Source organism: Elgaria multicarinata, chromosome 4, assembly GCF_023053635.1.
Source record: "Elgaria multicarinata webbii isolate HBS135686 ecotype San Diego chromosome 4, rElgMul1.1.pri, whole genome shotgun sequence".
NCBI lineage: Eukaryota > Metazoa > Chordata > Lepidosauria > Squamata > Anguidae > Elgaria > Elgaria multicarinata.
The window spans coordinates 49,290,001-49,315,587 of NC_086174.1; the positions used below are offsets into that span (position 1 = coordinate 49,290,001).

The window sequence follows — 25,587 nt, forward strand, 5'->3', positions numbered from 1 at the left end:
ATATTTAGAACGAAAGAAGTCCTATAATTCCCACTATATTTTAGCCTATATTTTGGCTTGAGCATAGCGGGAGTTGTAGGACTTCTTCCTGGCTAAGCACGATCAGAATCGCGCCCTAACAGACATGAGTCAATCACCTCCCGCCCCTTCAGCTGCCTCTTGGCATCAAAATGGCGCCCTCGGCTCTTTCCCGCCCATGGAGAGGCGGGCGGGCGTTCAGGACCAACCAATAGTACCTGGAAGCGGAAGCCTCTGAGGAGTGCCAAGATGGCGGCTTCCATGGCGCTGTTCTCTGGATGGAGGCAGCTCGTGTCTGGCTTTTTGTGGGGCGGCTGGGCTCGGATTCCGTCCCGCGGACTCCGTCAGGGTAAGTGTAAACGGCTTCTTTTCTTTCCCCCGTGCTTAAAAACAAAACAAAAAAAACAAGAATACAAAGCACAAGGACAAGGCGGTGGCGAAACGGAGCTAGAGCAGCCGAGGTTCGTCCGCGAGGATAAACACCTCACGGTCGCCCCCAGCAGCTCGTTGCCTCTGGCCGGAAAGTAGCGTCGCGGTATGTTTTTATGTCTTACCTTTCGCACACAGACCGGAGCCAAAGAGCCCGGGTGGGATAGCTGAGAGGCCAGGAACATCGGTCCGCCCTATGGTGGAAACGCGGGATACAAATGCAATAAATACAGAAATAGTGTTCTCTTTAGGGAAGGTGACCAATTTCCCCTATCAGGTAGCAGGGAATCTTGAGGAGGCAACGCCTGGTCGAGGCCCCTTTTTTCTGGCACAGATCTCCTTTTTGCATATAAAAAGAGCCCAGCTGGAGCATTGAGTTCAATAGGACTTACTCCCAGGTAAACCTGGTTAGAATTGCAGTCGGAGTCTAGCATCCTGTTGCTAGATTATCAACTAGGAATCCTTTTAAAGCGTCATAATTTTCGCTTTCAGAACTCTTTCTTGCACCCCTCATCTTGTTGTCAAGCATCGGTGTCTCCAGGTATATCAATCGTTCCTTATTTTGCATATAGTGTATAGGGGCATAAGGTTTTCCCCAATCTTATTTCTCCTCATCCACCACTGTTGTGGGGAGAGAAAAAAACTATCTTCCCTTCCCCCCCACCAGCAATTCATATAACTAACTTTGGATGAGAGAATGAAGGTAAGGTCTGTTCCTGTAGGGGCATTACTGGTGGGGAGTAGGGGATACACTCTTTCTCTGGTTGGGGCAACAGCAACATCTGATCTCCGACACACTCTTTAAGAAACTGCTGTTCTGCTGCACTGAGAACCCTGAATTCTTGTGTATGAAAGTGCAAAGAGTATATGAGAATACTCTCTCAACTGGCAACACTAGTTGCCAGGTAGTAGGATTTATTTGTTTGTTTTTATCCTTGAATCAAAAATGTATGTGCTGGGCTAGAGTGGATGTGAAGGTGAGATCCAGCATTTTTTCGTACGTCTGGAGTGTAAACACATACACACACACACACACACACACACACGGGTGGGGAGAAACAGTTTGAACCTTGCTTTTTAATATATAATTAGCCCAGAAAAAGTAGGGGGTGGGGAGCCATCTTGTTTTGTTTTTTTATCTATATTGAGCCAAATGCATCTGGGAACCTCAGGAGCAATGCATAAATGCAGTAGGCCTTCCCTGTTATTGTTTGCCCCTGCATCTGATATTTAGAAGTATACTGCCTGTGAATATGGAAGATCCATTTAGATGAACCTTCCCCAAAGCAAGTGCCCTCCAACGTTTTGGACTTCAGCTCTTATCAGCTCTGAATTGCATGCCTAATGGTCAAAAATACTGGGAGTTGTAGTCTAAAATGTTTGAACAATTGGGGAAGACTGATTGATATTGTTACTGGAAAAACTTTACATAACAAGTAACTGCCGATCCTTTCCCTTTAATTATTTCTGAAGTATTTTTATATCACCTTTCTTTTATACTCCCAATTGTTTAAAATTGTTTTTAAACAATTTTTAAAAATCAATAACTATAAAAAAAAAAAGAAACGAAAAGCCCCAAAATCATAAAAGCAGTATAAAACAGTTGGTAGGATTAAAACTGCATCTCAAAAGCCCAGGGAAATAAAAAAGCATTTTGTGTAGTGCAGAAAGCGCAATACGCTAGTTGCCAAATTACTTATTTATTTCTGCCCCACGCACCCTGCTACATGACTCTCAAGGTGGCTAACAATAAATTCTGGATTTTTGGAACTCATCCAGCCTTTTACTATAGCCAAACAATGATTTAGCTCTTCCATCGTTTCACCTCAATTTGATGGAAAGGAAAAATAGAATTGGGTTTAATTTGGATATTAAGAATACTCCAGACCTTCAAATGCCCTCACTCAGACATTTCTTGTAGATATTAAATAATGTGAGATGAAATAGAACTCTGTGGGACCCAAAAGCACAAATGCCAAGGAGTGAAGCAGTAGCCCCCTCCATTCAAATTCTGGCATCGGCCAACCAAGTAGGAACTGAACCACTGCCTCCAATTCACATCATGGCTTGCCTATCCAGAATGATGCCGTTTTTGTTTTTGTTTTTAAAAGCCATTGAGAAACCTAGTAGAATCAAGAAGTTCACATACCTCTGCTGCTTTCCCAGAACAGATCATCCTTCAGGAAGACTGAAAAAGTCTTTTTGCTAAAACCAGGCTTGAGCCCCATTTAAATAGATATAGAAACTCGGTCCCATCCAGTGCCTGGAGTTGTATAGCAACTACTTGCATGAGCACCTTGCCTGGGAAGGGAATAGTAGCAACTAGCTGATATACCCAGCATTGTTTGGGTCCCCTAAGATATATATCTGCGAGGTAATTATCTTAAAGTAGTAGGCCAGTGCTAGGCCTGTGAGTTACCTTTTAAACGAATTATATTTGTATCTTTTTTTACCTCTCTTACCCTGACAACAACCCTGCAAGGTAGGCCAGTGCTAGACCTGTGATGTAACTTTAAAACAAATTAAATTTGCTTATTTTTCTCTCTCACCCCCCAACACGTGGGGGTGCTGCCATGATTTTACTTGTCCCTACAGAAAACAAAAACTACAACTCCCAGCATGCCTTTCACCATGTGCCGACTTGCCCAATGAGAGTCCTGCCACTGAGGATCATGGGAAGTAAAGTCTGGCTGAGCCAGTCCATGCTGCACTCTGCAATGCCCATAGGTAGGCCATGAGGGAGCTGGCTGGCTGGCTGACTGACAGTTAACTTGGTTGCTACTGTTGGCGACAGCCCCCAAGCTGTACCCTCCTCCCCTACTGCTCCCGATGGCACCTAGAAACATGTGACCAAGGATGGAGAGCCACTTCCAGATGAAGGCTGCTGAAGCCCAATAAGTCTTTCCTCCCACCCAAGGCATGCTGGGAGTTGTAGCTGTAAGCCTAGGTCTCTGAATAACATGTTCATCTTCGAACACCATCTGAGGTGTGTTGGGAGACAACTGGAGCAGGCCTTCTTAGTTGTGGCACCCTACTTGTGGATTTCTTTTTCTCAGGCAGGCTTGCTTAGTGACTGCATTAATGGCTTATAAGTGCCAAGTGGTTTTTTATTATTATTATTTTCCAGGGCCTTTTAACTTGATGAGATTTTTTAATGCTGCATTTTCCCCATCATAACTAAACCACAACATTCCAAGACAGAAGCGGGAATTACTAAATAAAGGTTATGATTTTTATGTAAAAGCCTAACTATACCATTGAAACAGAAGAGTAAATAGAGGAGTGACGGATAGCTGAGGCTAGAATGGAATAGTGGGCGGGATTAGTGGCAGTTGGAGAAAGTCAAGTAGAAGGAGAACTAAGATAGTTAGTAGGTCAGGAAAGTGGTAGCTGAGTTAGGATTGAGAGATACTGACCTGGTTTGTTCACCCATACTTTAATTTAAATCATCCAGTCTACATGCCAGTGCTACACCTCCCAGCATGCCTTCGGCAGCCGGCAGATGACCACATCCTCTGAGACATCCTTTGGTTGCCAATGCTGCTCCTCGATAGAGCATCAAGGAGTAGCATCGCCAAGGAGGGGAGGTAAGTGGCTGTCAGTGGCTGAGACTGCCTTGGCCTGTGCTTCTCACACACCAAGTGCTACATCAGGAGCCTGTACTGAAAGGCTGGGGCTGGGCTGGGCTCTTCCCTCTCCCCACTTTGTCAGGTCTGTTTCTGGGCAAGCGTAGAGTGCCTCCCCTTCCTCCATCCCTCTTAAAGGCAAAGGCTACATACTTGCTTCCCCCAGATTCTGAGAAAACAGTAATATCAGGATGGAGTGCCTCATCAGGATGAGTTCAGCACCTCAAAGTCATGCTGTTGTATCTACTTACATTTTAAAACCACGCAGAGGGTGGGAGGAGGCACCACAAACGGACACAGCCCTTTTATGTAGGTTGTTTCCTTTTATGTGGAATTGGGTTGAGTGCTTGAGACCAACCTTAGGAGTCAGGGTTGTAAAAGACACACAGCAGCCACGTGCCTGTGCACTCACAATGGCTGCCAAGGGCCAATAAGTCTGGCCTCCCAGCCAAGGCATGCTGAGAGTTGTAAGTGTAAATTTTCAGAATGCATTGTAATACGTGGGTGGGCTTCGAAGGGTTCCTTAACATCATGTCTAGGTCATTAAAAATTGGGGAAAGCTAGAATTTCTTACTGTGATGCAGATATCAAAAGCATGGGACCCCCCCCCCCCCACTAGAAAAAACGTACCAACCCTAGCATGCAATGTCCAAACTTGAACACTCTGGGTTATATACGGTTCAGATGTAACAATCTATGAAAGTGTTGGTTGTTGTTGCTAATTGAAAGTGAAGAGCACTTGCTTCCACTAGATTTCAGCAATGTGTGGGCTAATTAATCCAAGATTATCATTATGTACGAACAAAGTAAGTATCACATTTAAAAAGTATTGCAGTAGGGGGCCCTCAGAAAGGAAGAGGTGCAATCCTTTGCTATTCAGAATAGTACTTGGCTGCTAATGTCATCTCTGCAGCCAGAAGTCATTCAGTGAGCTAAAGGATTCAGGTTATATTTTGCCTTCATTAAGAAATGCTACCTGCTGGTAATTTGTAATGTGTGTAATGGTGATGATGGTGTCTCACTAATCCATAAAGTATGATATAATTTCACCTGCATGCAGGCTAGATTTATTTTTAATTACCTGTTCCCATCTCTAAAGATTAATATTGTAGTGGTTTTCTGGAGTAATTGGAAGAAAGAATGCTTGGAAGGGAGACCTAAGAAAAGCGGTAAGACATTCTGGACATCAGCAATGTGAAATATTGTTAGTTCCATTCTGATTAAATGTTCGTTCGCAAGTCATAGCAGCTTTAACATCACTCCTCCCAGTGCTTCATGGGTACAAGATCTTTACTGAACAAAAATGCACATGAATGGGTGTGGATGTATCTGATATCCTGTTCTTTTCTTTATATCTGCAGTTGTAGAAATTACTGAAGGGAACACCACTGTTGTAAGTACATCTGGCATATTTTCAGACTTGCAGATTTTTGTGTTTGTAAAGCAGCATTTTTGTTTGTACAGAAAAAATGCAAGCGAGTAATTTCAAAGTAATGTAATATTGGAATGCAGTGATTGTCCTGGATAGAAACTACAGGTGACTTTTGCATTCTTCTCTGAATTCCTTCCTAATTTTTCTAGTGCCCACTATCTCAGTCCCTTGCTGCCTCAGTAGAGAAGTGAGTGAGAGATTGGGATGCCTGCAGTTCTGGAAGAGTTGTGTGTATGCAAAGGAACCCCTTCTAAAATGAGCACAGCAGCTTTTGAACTCATGGTGCAAAAAAGAGCCATACCACAGCGACACTCACACCAGGAAGTGATATGAGGAGGGCTTCTGGAATCCATTCATTCATTGATAGTGTTGGAAACTATTTTGTTCTGAATGAAAATGAAACCTGTAGCGTCCATTTTTCTCATATTTTTTTTAGAAAAGAAAGCAACTAGCCACTGACTTGAATGTCAACCGCATGTAACAGTGTGGTAATGTTATGCATAAAAGCAAAAAAAGTAGGTGTTTCGTTCAACCAGGATAATGGCATAGAATTCTAAATTCTGACAAAACTGCATGAGATAACTGCTATAGTGTGGTATTGATGCTTGGCTGAATCTTCTGCTTTTAAAACCTATTTTCTGATAGTAAAAGCAATGACTAAGTATAGAAGAAGGCCTATCATAGCAAGCAATTCTTAAATAACATACTAGTACTCTGGCCTCACTTCCTGGATTCCGGTTCTTCCTCTGATTTCACAAGCTGTGCTTCTACTTTGCCGTAAATTATCCTTCTTGTGATGAATTTCTGCCTGAATTTCTCTAGATTATATTTACTCTTCCACCCACGTTCATTTATTGGCTGATTGGTATTTCAAGAGTGCCTTGCTCTAAAAGGAAGCGTTTTGTTGTTTTTAATGCAAATTACCGTGAGTTTATTAAGCAGGTTATATTTCCACTGTAAATCATTCTTTGTTAAAATCCTGTCTTTAAACTTGGTTCTGAGACAGGGACATGATACTGTGGGTGCATCCTGCAAGCATTTGTCATGACTTAGCTCTATGGAAGCAATGGAATTGGATTTAGTTTGGTTAAGTGCCTTTCAGTTGCTTTCATTGGGTTTCATCTCTACTAATGTTTGCTAGATTGTGGCTTTGATCATTCAGTAAGAAATGTTAATATGGTAATACAAGCTTGTCGCATTAGAATGGAAAGTGAAAAACACCCTTGAGGTATTTTCAGCTATGGCTTTCCACTTATGGAACTCATTCCCAAGAAGGGCCTGCCCCGTGCCTACTCTTTAGGTATTGAGCAAAACCCTTTTACTTTCCCAAGCCTTCTAGAACTTTTTGATACCAGTCTCCTGTTTTTCATTAGTGTTTTAGTTTTGGTTTGTTATGCTGATTTGTGTATTAAGTTTCTACTGAAATTGTTATGTAAACCAATGTGGATGGTGATGATGAAGATTATTATAAAAGGCAGTATATAAATTCCCTAAGTAAATTAAAATATTAATTAGTGGTAGAATGTTATCCCTGTGAGGTGCATTATCAGTTTGTAGGGTGGTGGACATTTCTCCATGTCAGCCTTCCCCAACGTGGCATCTCCAGATATGCTTAACCACAACTTGCATCAGCCCCAGCCATCACATTCATTGGTCATGCTAGAGATGCTGGGAGTTGTAGTCCAATTCATCCAGAAGATGCCAGGTTGTGGTAGACGGCACTATTATTAACTCTCAGAAGACAGAAAGAGTTGTGATTAGTTGTGGTGCCTGAGGGCACTTAGAGAAAACATACCTTAAATATATTTATGACTATTTAATTAATACTGTTTCATGTATTGGCATCATACCTGGGTGTAGGAAGGTTCTTTGAAGGAGAAATCTTCCCTGGTGGAAAACAGAGACCTCAGAGCACTACATCATCATCATGAGGTCCTTTGGGCTTGGACTTCCCTACTTAAAATGCACAAAAAGGTCGATTGGGAGAAAGCAAGACAAAACATTTTAGATGTGAAGAAAATTTCTTGCATTCTCTCCATCTGAGATGGCTTTTTATTTGCTTTTTGAGCACTCCCAAATTGAATTTCCAAGACTCTGATATACTATTGGCTTTCAGTATTAAATAGTAAAGACCTCCATGGTATCCACAAGAATAACATAGTGTGGGGATAGCTCACTAAAAATTCCCATCTGTGCTTCGGTGGGTGAATACTAGCAGGAAAAAATACTCTGTGATGTTAAGGACATAGTGCAGATGAAATTATATATACTCTGAAAATGAGGTCACTTGTTCAATTTTATTTTTTGGTGATTTATTAGTGTAATCTGAAGATGTTTTCCGGAACAGTTTGCTTTTCTCCTTAGCATCATAAATGTCTGGTGGGAAAATAAACAAAGCCAAATTCTTGTAAGAAAGGTGCATTTGCCTCCATCTAGCACTTAGTGGATCTATGTGAAGATACTCATGGCAGAGGCATGGACATTAGCTTTGATCTGCCAGGCCTTTTCAGAGTAACTCATGTTACATTTTTGAATATTGTAATAAAACATCTTGCAGTCTAAATTGTTATATTGTTTCCGAGCCAGGTGACGTTAATATACATTTTAATAGGGTTCTTGGGTACTAATAACCATGTTAAATCAATTTGGTGTACTTCCAACCCAATGGTATTAATTTCAAATAACTCACGTTACACAAAAAGAATACAGGTTTTAACATCCCCAAAGCAGAGTTTCTTCTGTTACCTCACCTTATGAGTAAATCATTTCAAGGTGGCCACCATTGATTTGTTTGAGAATGATTGGTCCCACAACTATGTACCTTTTGCTTCTGACATAGAGGTAATAAGAATTCATGAGTAGAGTTACAAAAAAAAAAGGCCAGAAACAAGAGGAAAATATCCAAATATGCAGTAGAAAATTACTTTTCTTTTTAGAAAACGGCGTGACATGTTTTGAGCTTTACAGGGGGGGTTTCGGTCTTCAAGTATCTGAAGGGCAGTCATACAGATGATGGAGCAAAGTTGTTCTCTGCTGCTCCAGCAGGCAGGACTAGAAGCAGTGTGTAAAAACTGCAGGAAAGCAGATTCTATAGTGGAATGGACCGCCTGGGATGGTGGGGAAGGTTCTACTTTGCTGGAGGTACTTAAGTAGAATCTGGACATTCATCAGTGAGGGATCCTGTAATGCAAGATTCCTGTATTGAGCTGGGAGCTGTACTAGATGACTTCCAAGGTACTTTCTAATTCTATGATTCAAGAAGTAGAAAGCATGGAAAGAGGAAACTGTTCTCTCTGGAAAGTTTTGCAAAAGGAAAATACCCTTGAAAAAGAGCTGTAAAGCTCAGAATTTGTTGGGCTGATTTGATGGGGGGAAAAAATTTTTTTAAGGGGAGGGGGCATATTTCAAGCTTTTTATTTGAACCCTAAGAACCACCAAGTGGAGTCAAGTGCAAAACAGCAGGGAGAGGAGATCATGTTCTTAGAATCATGTACTCCCTTGTCTCTAGGGTAACAGTAGAGATGAACAGATTTTTAACCCTGGGGTTACCTGTGCAGAATTGTGTGAAGGAAGGTTGGCTGTGTACGGTGTGGGGTTACCTAAGTTAACAGCCCTTCACCTGTGTGGATGGTGCTTGCCAGTCTCCAGATTGTCATAGTGGGCATTGGAAGCCAAGACATAGTAATCTAGATAGAGTCCTTGTGTGGATTTTCTTTCAGGATTCTTACATTGTTACTGGATATTCATGTCAACATCAATAGTAAATGTTAGCATCATAGTTTTAAGGCAGGGTGGGCATCTTTGAGGGGGTCCAAGGACCACTTTCTGCCCCTGCACCCCACCACCATGGGTCACACTTGTGCCAGCGAATTCAATGACATTGGCCAAAAGAATGATCTTTTTGCCACCAAAATTCAGCTGCAAACCACTATGGAGCCTTTGAAAAGTTAAATTTAGCATGAAAACAAGCTAAAATATATATGAACCAATGAGTTTTGACGTCAGTTGAATATTTAAAAAACTTTCTGATTATGGCTATATGAAATGAGAGAGAACTGGATTTTAAAAAAATAAAATTGGTTTGCAAGTCTCCTTAATAGGAACACAGAATCTGATTGACTGGTTGTTGAAATACTTACCCAAGCTCCATCATTTTGGACTATTTCAAGCAAAATCTGGACTAGGCTTTAGGAAAGTATGCTGCAGGGAGCCATCCTATTCATTATAGACACTGCTGCAGTCATGACAAATGGGGAAATCTTCTCTTTCCTACATCTGTTTAATCAAAAGAGCCAACTTCAAACCTCTGCAATATATGAACCCAAGTTTAGTGATATCCTCTAGGTGGTAATCTTAAGTAATTTTTCATGACTGGATAGCTACTCTGGCCAAGGATCGCTGCCGTTTGAGTGCCTTTTAGGGGGAACCATGTCCATTAGACAGACAGGCTATTGATTTGTTGCTCCGTAGTGAATTGGAATCCTTCTTGTAAGCAGCTGACTAATCATGAACTTAGTGCTTGCAGAGTTCTTGCTGCTCTTTGGAATTGAAGTGGGGGTGCGGTTCTCCCAAATACATTCTTCTGCATTCTAGATTGCCAACACCTTTCCCTTACATTTAATATATTTGAATTGTATGCATCGGGAATTAAGCAGTAGTCCAAAGTATATTTGGGATTATGATATCTAGATCTTTTCTTCCCTCATCAGTCTGTCTTCTATTTCCTAGATTGAAGGCAAAATTACAGAAGATGAGGAAGCCCCAACCCCTCCAAATCCTTCTGGCCAGTGTCCTATCTGTCGCTGGAACCTGAAACACAAGTATCATTATGAGGTGAGTTTTTATGCTGAGGTCTACAAAAAAAAAGACTTGTCAGCTTCAAGAACTAGCTGCATTGCATTTTCAAAGCATGAACCCAGCATGGAGCTACCAAAGATCACACTGTTGCAGAACCATTCTCATAATTGTGCAGTTCTTGTTGTTTAGCTAGATGCAGCTAGATAATAACCAACCTTCAAGAGCATAGAATGCCGAAAGACAGAGATTTTGTTGAGAAGCAGTATTATGTATGTAGTCTATATTAAAATTATGTGGTTGATTAATTTGCTCATCTACTGTTCCCTGTGATAACTTGGGACTTTTACACTTATTTCTTTCAGCTTATATATATATACACACACACACACACACACACACTCACACTCTAACCTTATGGCTGGAGCTTGTGAAATGTTGAAAGTGCTTGTGGTTCACATAATCATAGGCACATGCAAGCTCCATACTGTCACATGGAAGAAAAGCAGTAATAGCGGTACACATCTGTGTAGACCCTTGATTAGAAGACTCATGGTAACCTGCATCTGTCATGGTCTTCTACTCCAAGCTGAATGTTTAGGTCTCCTGGGATTCACACCGGTAGCAGTCGCTTCTAATCTATTTCTGTATAAGGCTAGATGTGCAATTTTGTATGTGCCCAAGGACACCTGGCATTTGATTTGAATTGGGTTATTCTTAGTGTGGTGAGTCCTAATATCCAGCACCAAATCAGCAGTTCTTCTGAAAGTTTTGAATATGAAAAATAAGAACTCTCTATAGCTGTTTTCACAAAGGTTATTCAAAGTCTGGGATAGAAGCAGTTAAAAATGCTGCAAATGGAAAGGAAGGGAACCAGACCAGGGCACATCATGAAAGATAAGGAAACCAAAGCTGCAGAATAAATTAATGTCAGTAGGATTAAAAGGCTACAGATACATGTGTCTGGAGGAAAAGAAATAGCTTTTGAGATGGCAGGCCCATTTATGAAGAGAAAGGGAAAACAAGAAAAATAAGGCGGTGAAAAGGAGCTTTAATAATTTAGTGATGATGATCTTATGAAATAGCTTTCATGAAAGCAGGTAAGAAACCACTTGAGATATGGAATTAATTAGCAGGTCTGGATCACAGGTATTCCAAGGGGATTTGCTAAGATACTGCACCACTAACTTGTTTTTAAGAACACTTGAACTGTGGAGGCATGTGTGAAAATAATAAAAGACAAGTATCAAATGTTTTGAAAGTGATGATGATAGGCCACATGGTAACCATTAAAGCTACACATGATAGTAAACACACATCTTAACTTTTTGTATCTTAAAAGATAACTCCAAATGTGAATAGCAGTTTCAGAGGAACAACTTTTGTCAGGACCAAGGTAGATAAGAAGGGTTAAACTCCACCTTCCCATGATCCCCATTGTGGAGCTCAGTAGTTGATATTTGTAGTAGGGTTGTTGTTGTTGTTTTTTAAATCAACATTAAAAACCTTTATGTGTACTTTGGCCCTTAGTTGCATGTGAGTTTGTATAGGCTTGAGGCAAGGATGCTGAGCACTCATGATGTAATGGCGTGTGTAACCTTACGAACATAAGTGCCATGCAGGATCAGACCAAAGGTCCATCTAGTCCAGTACTGTTCACACAGTGGCTAACCAGCCATTGGCCAGGGATGAACAAGCAGGACATGATGAAACAGCACTCTCCCGCCCATGTTCCCCAGCAACTGGTGCACACAGGCTTATTACCTCTAATACTGGAGATAGCACACAATCATCAGGGCTAGTAGCCATTGATAGCCTTAGCTTGGTGTGCAGAATTGCCCTTCTGATGAAACTGCAGAATGTCATGATCAAACAGGCAATCAAAGTACTTTAGGGCACTATCCTTTACATGTTTCGATAGAAAAATGTCCTACAGCTCCCAGCATTCCCCAGTCAGCCGCATTGGCTGGAGTATGCTGGAAATTGTCAGCCTTTTATCGGAACATGCATAGGATTGTGCTCTTTGTGAACTTTTAAAAAATGTCTTAACAACTACTCTGATTCTAATGGAAGACTCTTAGAAAATTAGGTAATAAACTCGAACATTAGTTATAAGAAAAAAGTTGATGTGTTCTAGTACTGTTTTAATAACTTTATCATCTTGAAGAACAGAATGTTAAATGGACAAATAATTCAGAATAATTGCAAAGCTAAGTATACAAACATTACTGCAAAAGCAGATAGTCTTGATACTATACTGCAGTAAGGCATAAAAAAGCAAGAAGTGTCTGTCCTAAGGGAAACCATTATTTTTTACGAAGTTATGCTGCTGTCTGATAGGTAATAAAGGCCATTTCCTTAAAACAAGAGACATCTGGCAGCCCTGTTTTTCCCTTACAACTGCAGAGCCATCGTTTCATTTTTAGCATCAGCTGTTATTATTTATTTAGGTTGAGATAGTGACTTGGCCAAGGCTATCTTGTGAGCTTTATGGTTTCCCAAGCCTGACCCCAACTCCTGCTTGTTGTATCACATTGGCTTTCCATCATTGTAGAAAAATAACATTAGGTAGGTGAATAATCTTGTTTCTGTTAATAAGGCCTTAAACCATAGTAGTTTCCTTGTCTCTAAGACTGATTGAGAACATCCTCAGGTAATTTGCCTGTTTACAACTCTATTATATGGGGAGGTGTTCTTGGTTGATACTCCACAACTATTGAACTTGCTCACCAGGACAAACACAGTGTGCATGCACACAACACAGATGTTTTGTAAGGCCTCCTTATTTGGATGGATGCAACTTGCAGTTACGCTGGCACTAGCTTGGGGTTTCATTCATCTATAAGATCTCTTATAGATGAATCTTCAATCAATACTTGTGCTCAGTCTTATGTTTTTCAGCCCCAAACAAGTTATCAACAGTGTGTGTTGTTTGTATTGAGAAGCAACCTCATCTTTAGATGCACTACAAACCCTCACCCCTACTATATGATGCTGCTGAATTCTCAAAGACGATGGCTTTAAGGTTCCTTTAGTGAAACCCTAGGTTCCCATCTGATTATATATACTCAAGTTTTAGGATCTAATTCCATCATGTCTACACCGTGACAGTTGCCTAGCCAAGGACTAGATTTTATCTCAGCCATACTTTGCAGGATGAGCGGTAGGCAACTTAGGGGGCCATAGGTACATTTGGCAAATTGTCCTGGGCACCATCACAAAATGGCTGCCATGGAAAGCATGGCAAAGAACAAGTCACCTGCCCAAAAGACTTGTGTACAAGGCAGAAACAGAGGCAGGGTCTGAGCCCCAAGACACTAAACAATTTTTAGCACCAACAGAAACCTATTTCACAACGATCCCAGCTGCTCATAAGAAAATGTGTTAAGTAAAAAGGGTGTGAGCGGTGGGGCACCTTGGTGGGTGTCAAGAAAGGTGCCCACAGGTGCATCGTGCCTTCAGCATCATGTTGCCTGTCCCTGCCCTATGCCATTTGAACTGTGTGTTCTGGGCTAAAACAAGGAACTCCCTCTTGCTGCACACAAATCTAATGATTTCTATAATATAGTCTTCATTCAAGGAAATGGGGAGAAACATTTTATCACCCTCTGAGGGTCCTTATTAGACTACTCCCTTTAATAACCAGCCATGTCAAGGTTGATGATCCATCCAGAAGGCTTGGATATTCCAAAAGTGACCTATTGTTCACTTTTGAACAATAGGAGGAGGAGGATTCTATAGCAGCAGTGCTGCTCCCAAAGAATCACGAGCTCTTCTCCCCGTGTGACCTCCTAGTCCAGCACCTCTGTCAGAGTTACCCAGCCCTCACTTACACACACATTGCCAAGCTCCTCTTCAACTGGTAATATGTGTGAGGAAAAATGCCAGTAGTAACTAAACTTTGCAAATGTGCTTTTATAATTAAGGATATATCCTCTGGTTTTTGGTCAAAGGATATATTATTGCATACATCACTGCCCTTATTAGCTCTGCAACACTGTTGCTTCATATAAACTTCCTGACAGGAATTAATAATATTGGAGCACATGAGGCCTAGAAGAGCAGAACAGAGTAACTGAGTTAAGTAAAGCAATTCAAATTTCATTGTGGAATGGAGGTTGCAGTTGCAGTTAGTTCCTCATATCGTCTACTTGAAAGGACTTGAGCAACCCTGCCAGGTTGGGGGGGTGGTGTTTACTGAACCTGACGTATATGTAGTTGAGTGCTGTAAAAATGTGGGTGTGATGACTTCAGATTTCAGACGGGGCTTGTCTCTTGTGTTGGCAAAAAGGAGCTAAATGTGTTAGTTGTCCATTAGCTGCATCCTCTACATTGGCTAGCATGGGTGCCTTTTTTGCATTAGTTTCCTGCCTTTACCTCTAAGTCTTGCTCATCCCATTGAATTTGATAAATGTATTCCAAGGTAACTGTTTTGACAAGCACTGCTGTAGTCCATAAATTAGGGCAGCAGTCCCCAACACAGTGCCCTCCAGATGTTCTGGTCCACAGCTCCCCTTCATCCCCAGCCAGCATAGGAGTTGTAGTCCAACATATCTGGAGGATACCAGTTTGGAAAAGACTGAATTAGGAAGTCCTTGGTTTGAATCTAAATATGCTTTGAAGGGCTATATAAATGCGGAGTTAAATTTGCTCTTAGTTTCACGGTTACTTGATTGCCATTGCAAATAAAAACTGTGGTTTCACTGGAAAATTGGGAATGTAGATTAGAATGTGGAATCCTTGTATGTCCAGAATGCTTTAAATTGGTGACCTCTGAAGTATCAGACAAGAGCCTGGAGAAGCAGCATGACTTGTGCAACCCAGAGTAACGGCATGGGATATTATGTGTGATAAGAGTGCGTTGGTTGTATAAACAGTTGCTGGCTCGAACTCTGATGATTTTTCAGTCAAATTGTTAGGACTTGTCAGCTTTCCAGGTAGCCTCAGGTATTGGTTCTGCCTGCAATTCCGTTTAGCCTCTGATCCCAGAGAATGTGCTGTTCACATTGGCTTTTGTTTACTCAGCAGAAGAAATCAAATACTCTGTGGAGGTGAAGGCAAAACATGTTTCCTCCTCTCTTGCTTGGAACATGATTAATCTGACCATGCAGTAAATGTCATCTCACTTTGGCAGCCCAGAGCAGAGACAGAACTGCAGCCTTTGCTTATTAGCCCCAAATTAATTCAATCCAAGTTGTTTTCATCAGATCCTACAGATTACAGGGGTGGGAATCTGGGTTCAGCCTCTCCCAGGAGCTGTCCAGTGATTAAAGTAAATCTGTGGTTGCAGTCTTGGCTGCCCACTAGCACACAATGTTAATTTCATGGAACATGACGGCAGTGTGCAAATCTGCCAAAATACTCCTTCTCTTCTTTAACCCTTTTTCATTCTTGTTTGTTTCTCCGGTGCCCTAAAACCTGGCTGTATCTCTCTGAACTGTCCCTGAATGTGTCCGAGGGTAATGGGAGAGTCGCTAGCCTGTTGCACTTGGGACCTTTCTTATGTTGCTGTAACCTTTTGTTAACAATAAGCACTCCTAAGCCAAATGGCTTAGATAGTACAACTTACAGGGCTGAAATGGGTGGGATGTAATAGATTTGTTTTGAAATGACATTTACAAGAGAGAAATAGATTGGTTGCTGCCTGTATGGGGTCAAACAATCTGGAAATGAGCCCTCTCCGTTGACGACAGTGGGAATGAAGAAACGGCAGCTACTTCACCTTGTTCTTCTGTGCTCGCTCTCGCTCTCTTTTTTTTAAAATGCCATATTAGCTCTGTTGCACTTTAGAAAGTGTCAGGGCAGGGAAGTTGATTATCATAGGTATAGGAGCTTCCAGAGAATTTCCTTACTTCATATAGACCTATGCTAGTAGGCAGCCTGAAATTTGCTATTGCTGTTTTCTATCCCCAAAATAAGTTGTTTAAAATCATGAAGCATTTTCTTCTGAGGCACTGGGTGCTGAATTCTTCTTTCATTTTCCTTCATGGAAGTGAGTGCACTTTGCATTCAGTAGTCAGGGAGTAGCATTGTCAATACTCCTGTCTCCAAACAAATTAGTAATCATACAGTCACTAATTAAGTGGGCCTCCTGGGATACGTTCCTTGATGGGGCTTGCAAATTAAACTCCCTCTCTAGTATTAGGTGCATCCTTTAGGGTTGGTGCTGAAACCTGCATATAAAGGACAGAGTTAACATGGAGATTGTAAAGCTGCTACATATTTTGTTCCAAATAAATTATTTGATTTCATAGAGTGAGCTGTGTTAATAAATTGCTAAACGTTTTCATAGTGAAAGCATAATTTTCAAATGTGATGGCATTCAATGTTGGATGAGGACAGGTTTGCTCTAGGTGAGCCTTTCTCAATCTTGTGGTTTCCAGATGCCCTCGATTTCAACTTCCGTCAGCCCCAGCAAGCATGGCTATGGTCAGGAATGCTGTAAGTTATAGTTCCAGACATCTGGAGGGCACCAAGTTGGATGTTTATTTATTTATTTATTTATTATACCGCCCAATAACCGGAGCTCTCTGGGCGGTTCACAAAAATTCCAGTGCTAATATTCCAATGCTAATGCTTCAGAAGTCATTTTAACAATTATTCTAAATTGTGTTATTCATAATGTTTAATGGATCGAACGTTGGTCTCACAGAAGAGAACCATGCAGACATGTTAGGAAAGGCTTAATAACCAGAGGACCTGCTGAGGAGAGCTTCAGGGCAGGGCAGCAGCATTATTATATGCCATAGTGTTCCCTTCTCTGTCAGACAACGTTTCTGTCTTCATATCCCCTTTTCACTTCTTTGGCCCATGTTTTGCCTTACATTTTTCCTTTGCAATATTCCTGGCTTAGAGCAAAACATCAGGTGTTGCTTGGTGGATCATAGGAGGGGACACATATTTCCATGACTGGAGGAAGAACTGGTAATGAGAGAGAAGCCTTCTACTGTTAACATGAATGTTGGATGGCTATACCAAATAAGGAAATAGAAATCAAATTCCTGCCACTTAACTAATGATCCCTGGGTAAACACCTGTTACTGGGTTCAAGGTTTTTTCACGTGCCTATGCTGTGACAACATCACTGTCAATTTAAGTCATGGAGTAAGTAAAAATTGTGTACTACACTGGCTCTTTGTCCATTCTAAGCATAATTCAAAGAGCTTTTTTCACCTTTAAAGACTAAAACAGTGTGGTGGCCCCTTTTCTTTGGAACTCCCTTCCTCTGGAGACCGGGCAGGCACCAACATTGTGTTCCTTCTGGCCGCTCCTGAAAACAGTTGTGTTCCAGGAAGCATCCCTTAATTGACTAGCCGTGGTTTTTATTGTTTTATTGGTACTCTGTTTTAAAAAGAACAATTTTAATATGGTGTTTTAATCCTTTTTGTCTTTTGAATGTTTTACCCTTATGTTCACACTCCAGAATCTGGCTGAGATGTGAAGTGGTATAGAAATGTTGTAAAATAAATAAATAAATAAGCCACTTAGGACCCAGGTATCTTAAGAACCACCTTTTCCCATGCAGGCCTAACACAGAGACCTGCCTCAAAGCCTTCCTCCAGATTCCACTGTTTTCAGATGTGAGGCAAGTGGTTTGTCAGGGGAGTGGTGAATGCATCACTCCGTGATGGGGTGGTCCCTGCTGCTTTGAAGGAGGCTACTGAAAAAGCCCTTCCTTGACCCAGAGATTTATGCCTACTGTCCAGTCACAGATACCCAATTTTTGAGCAAGGTGCTTGAGAGAGTGGTAGCGTCTCAATTGCAGGCACTTTTGGATGAAACTGATTATCTGGATCCATTCCAGTCTGGATTCAGGCCTGGTTTTGGGACAGAATCAGCCTTGGTCACCCTGATGGATGACCTGAGAGAGAGAGAGAAAGTATTGCTCCTCTTCCGCCTTTCCAGAGAAGATGCAACACATTTTTGTTTCGAAGGACATGATTGTCTGCCACTGGGATATTTTTGACTCTCTGTTTTGTTAAGAACAGAGGGCAAGAGTAACACAGAGCAGAACTCATTTAAACTTTGCATGAAATCAGGGTGGATTTGATTTAAATCACCACTCAGAAAGACTCGATTAAATCATGTGACACACACACCCCCAAAAAAGTGCACTCTTCCTCGCTATATTTTACACAACTCAGAGTTACCAAAGACTCATTCTTGCTGGTATAATCTTAATATTTACAACCAGATGAAGGTTTCATTTTTAGAATAGCAATTTTTCAGATTAGTTTTACAGTTATATATATAAAAAAATACTGATTTGGTTGTACTATTAGAAACACATCATGGGTAGATAATTGTGAAATTATTGCGAGGTGAACTATCTCCAGTTTAATAGGTTAATCATTCATATTTGGACAACTTTTCTGCTGTACTTTATTGGAAGGAGAAAAATAATCTTACCGAAACCTCTGGAAGAGCATGACATTGTGAATGGATTAATGGAATTCATTTACCAAAAAAATTAAACAGCCTCATGCTACATAATTAAAAACTTATCCTTATTTCATAATGAATAACCTTTGGACTATAATGTATTTTAAATAGAAAACTATCTTTAGATAGATTTTTCCTCAAAAAGCATTTTATTTAAAAAAATCCATTTTTTTTATTTTTTAAAAAAATCATTGATTTTTATCCACCCTGTATGAAATGAAGAGATCAAATCTTCATGTTTCACGATTGAAGCCAAGTTGTAATTGATATGAAAGCATCCTGAAGGTCGATTTATTTTAATTCCCTTTTTACAGGTTGTTGTCTACTAACTAAATAATACAGTGAATGCTAAGGCTCCTTCTCTTAGCAAGAAATTGACACTCTGGCTTCTCTGCTGACTGTTCCGTAAACCTGAGAGAGAGAGATCCTCTGCATTCCTAGGCAGGTTAAAGGGAGTGGTTTTAGGCCCAGGAGGTGGAGCAAAGGGGGTCTTAAAGCAGCTTCATAACACCTGGTCATATTGTAGCAGCTTTTTGTGCAGAAACATTCAAGATTACAAACTTTTGCACAGATATCACTTACAAGGTTAGTTAACTGGTACTAGGTCATTAGTTCAGGCTGTGATGTTGATTGGGGTTGTCCTTTTCTTTGCTTCCGAAGGATGTCTTACTGCTAAGTCAATTCATACGCAGTGATGGAGGGATGCTACCTCAGAAGACCACAGGCCTTTGTAGGGAAGAGCACAAGAAGATTGCAATATGTGTGCAAATGGCTCATCGAGCAGGTAACTCCCTTTGGTGGGAATATGTTGTGTGGAACAGCTGAACTGCCAAAAATAACTGGGACTCAGTTCATCCTAAAATGCCATGATCTGAAAGATTTGTTTTGCCTGGTTTCCTTGCTTCTGAGGTAGAAAATATTCCTTCCAGGCTAAGTGCATTATGCAGAGTCTCAGTTCTACAGCGTTAGAGTTTTAAGTTTTGAGGACAGCTGATAGTTTTAGTACAGATATAATCTAACTAATTGAAAGCTATTAGTTACAGGTTAATTACCTCTGCCTTGTGATGTGTGTGTGCGCATAATAGTTCACAATGAAGTAGGTCAAGAAATGGCTTAACATTGTAGAGCCCATGCAACAGATCTTGTTAGTGCCCCAGGTACAACAAAGGAAATCAGTGGCAGAGCAGTCAGGCGCATCTCCCCTCCCGTTCATCTCAGGGTGTTTTTTGGTCTTAACACTAGGCACGTTCCCTTAAGTTGTTGTGAAGTAAACCATTCAGATGGCCACTGAGAAAGCAGACCATAGGTTTCAGTATTGGCCAGGCATTGCCTGTATTTCTAATTAAGATGGTTGGGGTTTATAATATTTTGGTACATACAGGGAATCTAGAAATCTATCGGGCTGCAGTATGTGAAACAGACCACCAATATGAAATGTAATTTAGATCTTGAAGTTTTGAGTTATTATTTTAGAGATAAGCTTTATAAATTGTGGTCGGTTTCTGTGAAGTGCCTTAAAAATTTACGAGAGTAAGGCTCCCAGTAATTAGGGTTTGGTCGTTAGGGTTAGGCACATGCCTTCCCATTATTATTATTATTATTATTATTATTATTATTATTATTATTAGAGACAGAAAAGAAACCTAGTTAGGTACTTCGGCTGCAATCGTATGTACCATTCATTTTCATTCCTACTGATGTCTCTTCTCCTCTTTTCCCTCCTTTCAGGTTTGCTGCCAAATCATAGGCGTAAATTTCCTGAAGGTTTTGTCCCAAAAAACAAGCCGAAACTCAACAGGTCAGTTGCCATCTATCATAGAGGGAGAACCGGGGGGGGGGGTTGTGGGTGGTTCAGAATTAAGGGCGGACAGATTTTGTAAAGTAGCATTTCTCAAACTTGGGACACAGGCTTCTCTGGGACACAGATGCTGGGGTGCAAGCAGTTCGCATTTCTTGATAATTTCCCTATGTGTATTCAAGGATCAGTGTGGGAAATGCAATTGCTAGTGTCTGACTGCTGCAGGCCTGGTTGCCAAATGCTTAAGATGAACTGGGTCAGTCTAGGAACTAGGGAGAAAGAGGATGAGAGAGCTTAAGATCTGGACAGTTTGAGAGACACTGCAGAGAAATAGTTATCTCAGTGGAACGGCACTTTCTTCTTCTTGGCCTCCTCTTTATTCTCCTACCCTTAAACAGATATTATCCTTGTATATTATCTGTTTTATGTTTTTATGATTTTTAAGATTTGTATATTAACTGTTTTATGTTTTTACAGGTTTTAACATTTTGTATATCTGTTTTCTTACATGTTCAATGTTTTTAATCTTTGTAAACTGCCCAGAGAGCTTCGGCTATGGGGCAATATATAAATATAAATAATAATAATAACAACAACAACAACAACAACTTTGAGGAGGCCGAGTGCAGTTAAATAAAAATAGCATAGTAACAGTCACTGCAGTATTTGTGCTCGTGTGAGCAATGAAACAGACAGCCTGTCTAGGTATTAACAGTGGGTGGTGAAGGGACAGGAAGGAGGACCTCATTAGATTTGTTGCCCTCTCTGTCCTGTGCCTGGCCCTCTTTTGTCTGCCGTTCGTAGTTCACTCGCAGTTTGCCCTTCCTCTGTTGTACTCTTCCTTTCCTCATCCTGCCCTCCCTGTTGCTGAGCAGCCCCATGCCCCTTAATGGGGGAACTTAAACCCCCTGTTGCCTCTTTTGCTTTGCTCTGTGTTAAGAGGTGCTAATCCCCTATTTATGACCTCGCCTTCAGTTTCCATGGGGATGTCAAAGCAGTTTATGAATTCATATTAGCAAGCTGTGGGGTTACTAAAGGCCACAGACATGGTGCTTGGGAAAGCAGACACTCTAGGTTTCAGCTTAAGTTCCTCTTGCAGTGTGGGTCCGGCCTTCCATAGTCCCATTTCCTAGGATGTTGTCAGTTCAGTGATTTTCTCTGAAGATCATGTTCTGGGCAGAAATGGTGATCTGTGTAGAAAAGTCTAAATTCTCGACACAAGCTCGATGTTTGGAAAGAAGGACTCCTACCATTAGAAATTGGGACATAGCAATAGACTGACATTACATGTGCTGTAGAGAAAATCAAAATAATTTTGTTTAAAATGAATATTTATCGCTTTTTGAAATGCTAAGTACAATTAACAATTCCTTATTTATTTATTTTTAGGAATATGTTTCGTGTGTGTGTGTGTGTACATGTATATTAGTATTTATAAAATAAAACCTTTTCAATAACAGATTGCTACTGCTCCATAGCTTTGCTTTTAAAACATCTCAGAGTTTCACACAGGAGTCGAAGGTGACTCGTACTGAAATAATGCCTACTAGACAAAGGTAGGAGGTGGTTAACTCTGTCCCATCTCCCAGTAGAACAGAATTGGGCTTTAAACTAGGCAACTTTATTTTAGCAAACTTTTTATAGTACCTAAACAGGCAAACGGAATGGCCACTCTGCTATCACACATCAGTTAGTTTTAGTATCTCTATGTCTTCCCACGCCCCTGTGTTCTATTGCTTTTCCTATCCATGAGGAAGATTGCAGAGCTGGAGGGTGGGAAAGGATGGAAGGGTGGTGGTGAAGGAAGAAGTCAAGAATGGATCTGGCAACAGCCAGGGAGGAATAAGAAGTGAGTATGGCAGAAGCATTAATACAGTGGGAAACTTTAGGAAAGATAGATAGATACTAGGGATCAGAGATGTTGAGCTTGTTAAGGCATTTTTAGGAATTCTGCTCCAGTTCATCAGAGTTTTGTCTATCGGCTGGAGGTAGAAAGTTCTGCGTTTTTGGAGTCTTGCCATGTCTCAACCGCTGTTGCAGCGTTGAGGGTTTTGGCTACATGCCTACCCCCACCTGAGCCTCCCACGTTGATCTCTGGAACAGCCAGTGATGCAGAGGACAGGAGACTTTTTAACCACTTCCTTTCTGCAGCCCTAGGAGGTTAGGTCATGACACTCTGTCCAAACTGCCACATCCCATATTCTTCAGAGCAGCATCAAAAGAGGCGATTGCATTCAAGACACAGACCCCAAGCTTAGAAGTTTCCATTTCCAGCTCTGCTTCGGTCTTGTTCAAGTATACACTTGTTCAGTGTTTCTCACTCTCACCTATAAGATTGTTGCATCATCGGTAATATCAGAAAATCCAAGTGATCCAATACTCTGATAATCAGGGCAGTCTAGAATACCTAAAGCAAAGGGGGAGGATGGAGAGTGCTAGGTGACTGGATCATTGATATGGAATAAATATATTTCATACTGTGACTCTTTATCTTTCCATCTGTCATTCCTTTTTTTTTTTTTTATTTCATTTCTATACCGCCCAATAGCCAAAGCTCCCTAGTCCTACCATTGGGCTACTGGATTTTGAAGTGCCACCTGTCTAGAAAATAGAGACTTGGGCAGAAAATCAAATGCTTTAAGGAGGACTTTCCCAACCTGGTGCCCTCCATATGTGTTGGACCGCAACTGCTATAATTCCCGGCTATTTGCCATGCTTGCTGGGAATTATGAGAGTTGCAGTCCAAACACATCTGGAGGGCACCAGGTTGAAGAATGCTGCCTTGAGTAATGAGAGTCAAGTGAGAACCGTATGCTTTTTCTCAGAAGACACCATATATCCCTGTGAAACTAATAGGTCAAGGCTTTTAATTTTGCTCGTAGATGCCATTGCAACTGTTAGCATAGCTTCTTTAGACCTTTTTATTTTGCTTCCCATCTCCAACGGAGAGGTAATGAAAGCAAAAACTAAGGTATCTTACAAATGTCTTGAATCACAGCTATATGTTGCTTTCTACTGTTCCCTTCACAGGTGCCTTTCCCTCACAGATTGAACCTGTTCTGTCTGTGGCAATAAAAGTAGCTCCCTAAAAATACAGCAGTGTTGACATGCTTGCTTGAATCAGCTGGCAAGTCCTGCATCTGAACTGCCATGAATAGTCCCCCAAGGAGGAATCAGAAAAGTGATAAAGTACCTTTGCAATGCAGTTCAATGAAGCTGAATTAGTTTCCTACTTCACACAAGTGGGAAACTGCTTTAGCTTCTTTTTGAAAAAAAGGGTCTTATTGCTGTGCTATTAATGCTTTTTTTTAAAGATATGCAGTAGTATGTTCCTCAAAAATAAAATGAATTGTAGGCGAATAGGATTGAGGTGAATGTACACATCTGAGTGGTTCCCACTCCCAATAATTCCTTTCAAGCCCTCACTCTGACCACCCCATATGTTAAACCAGAAAGCTTCTTCCCAAAGAAATAAGTAGTCATCCTGTCTCTCGTGAATGGAGATACCCAAGAAAGGAGCTGAGGCTATTCTGGACATAAACAAATGATTCAAAAAGAGCATGTATTCCTGCTCTCACTTCTTTTGCAGTGGGAGTAGAAGATACCAAGAACTTGCTAAACTGAAATAGCAGTTTGTGGGGGAGGCTATGGGATGTATGTTAAATATGCAGAGCCTTTGTAAAAGCAGGTAGCGTTACCTGACAATGTTTGAACTGAGAAGCCTTTTCCATCTGAATGCATGTGTGTGTGTCCTAAACTTTCCCCTCATAAACACAGGCATTCAGAATTTTGATTCTTGCATCTCCTTAAAAATTTGGAACAGGGTTTCTGCTCTGAAACTCTCTCAGAATGGAATGCCAATTCGGGCGCAGAGTGTGTGACTTCATGGGAATTTCTACTTTACATGTAACTGTTAAATCTTTGCCTTAACCTGAAGGCCGCTCTCTCCGTGACCATTCCTCCCTGAAATTCCTCTCATTGTTCCCTGATGCAAAGAGATAAAACGATTGAGATATCTTTGGCCTAGTGCCCTGACTTGACAAAGGTTTAGAGTACACTCGTTTGTGGAAGCAGGTGGGAAAGTAAGAATTTATATATTGAACTATGTAGGCTGGTTAAGAAATATTGAAAATAAATGTTCATGTGTTTATTTTATTTTTGTTTATTGAGTATATGTTTTGGACAATTTGCATAAAATCAAATTGTGTGCTTAAGAGCTAAAACATGAGAAAGGGTGATGTAATCTCATGCCATACATCTTAATGTAAGTAATCTATGTAGCCTTGCTGCATCTTATGCTCCCATTGATGGGCATAATGTTAAGCCATTTGAGAAAGGAAAAGGAATGAGCCCCAAGGAAGCATAACATTCCTCCTAAACTCTGCACCTCCACAAACACCCCACACACACTTTGGCCATTTTTTTACCTTTAAACAGCAAGGCTTTTGCTGTGCTAGTATAGATTCATTGCACTGCTATATCCAGGCTCTTCCAGAGCAAGGATTTAAGAACAATCCCATCCCCACCCAGCAGGTGTAATTTGGGATTAGGAACACACTGTTCATCATCAACACCACAGTCTAGGCTGGTTTATAGCACTCAGTTGGTGGTGTTATTCTCCTGGGTTTCCAGCAAGAGTTAATACATGTTTTGTCATGAGTAATAAAAAAAAAGTAATTAACTTAATATCATCCTCTGCTATACTGTTGTTTATTCCAGTGGTACAATTTTGGATTATATTTCACGTCCTATCTCATCATACTTTTACCTCAAATCTCTGTTTCCCAAAAAGCCTCAGTAAAAGTACAGCCAGGATATATGAAAAAGATTAGCACATGGTAAATGACATCAAAAAGAAACAGTCATACTATCAATTGTGCATATGCTTTAATAGGTGAATTTACTTCAAACTCGAAGTGATGTTTAGCTTTCAAAATCTGTATTTCTTCAAATGAAAATATGCTTATGGAGAAGGGTACATCTGAAAATATTGAAATAGAGTGGACTAACGCTATCCATCTTTTGATCACTTCAAACATCCATCATAT

At 40.8% G+C, this 25,587-nt stretch overlaps 1 protein-coding gene across 1 annotated transcript in view; it reads left to right on the forward strand.

The window, feature by feature from the left end:
• The first annotated feature begins 235 nt into the window (after positions 1 to 235).
• Positions 236 to 25,587, forward strand: part of MRPS18A (mitochondrial ribosomal protein S18A) — a 31,058-nt gene continuing 5,706 nt past the window's right edge. Inside the window, exons 1-5 of the mRNA XM_063124253.1 lie at positions 236 to 367; positions 5,435 to 5,466; positions 10,234 to 10,338; positions 19,402 to 19,525; positions 20,470 to 20,539. Of these exons, the coding sequence (XP_062980323.1) occupies positions 268 to 367; positions 5,435 to 5,466; positions 10,234 to 10,338; positions 19,402 to 19,525; positions 20,470 to 20,539 (431 nt within the window). The 5' untranslated portion in view covers positions 236 to 267. The remainder of the gene's footprint in view (positions 368 to 5,434; positions 5,467 to 10,233; positions 10,339 to 19,401; positions 19,526 to 20,469; positions 20,540 to 25,587) is intronic.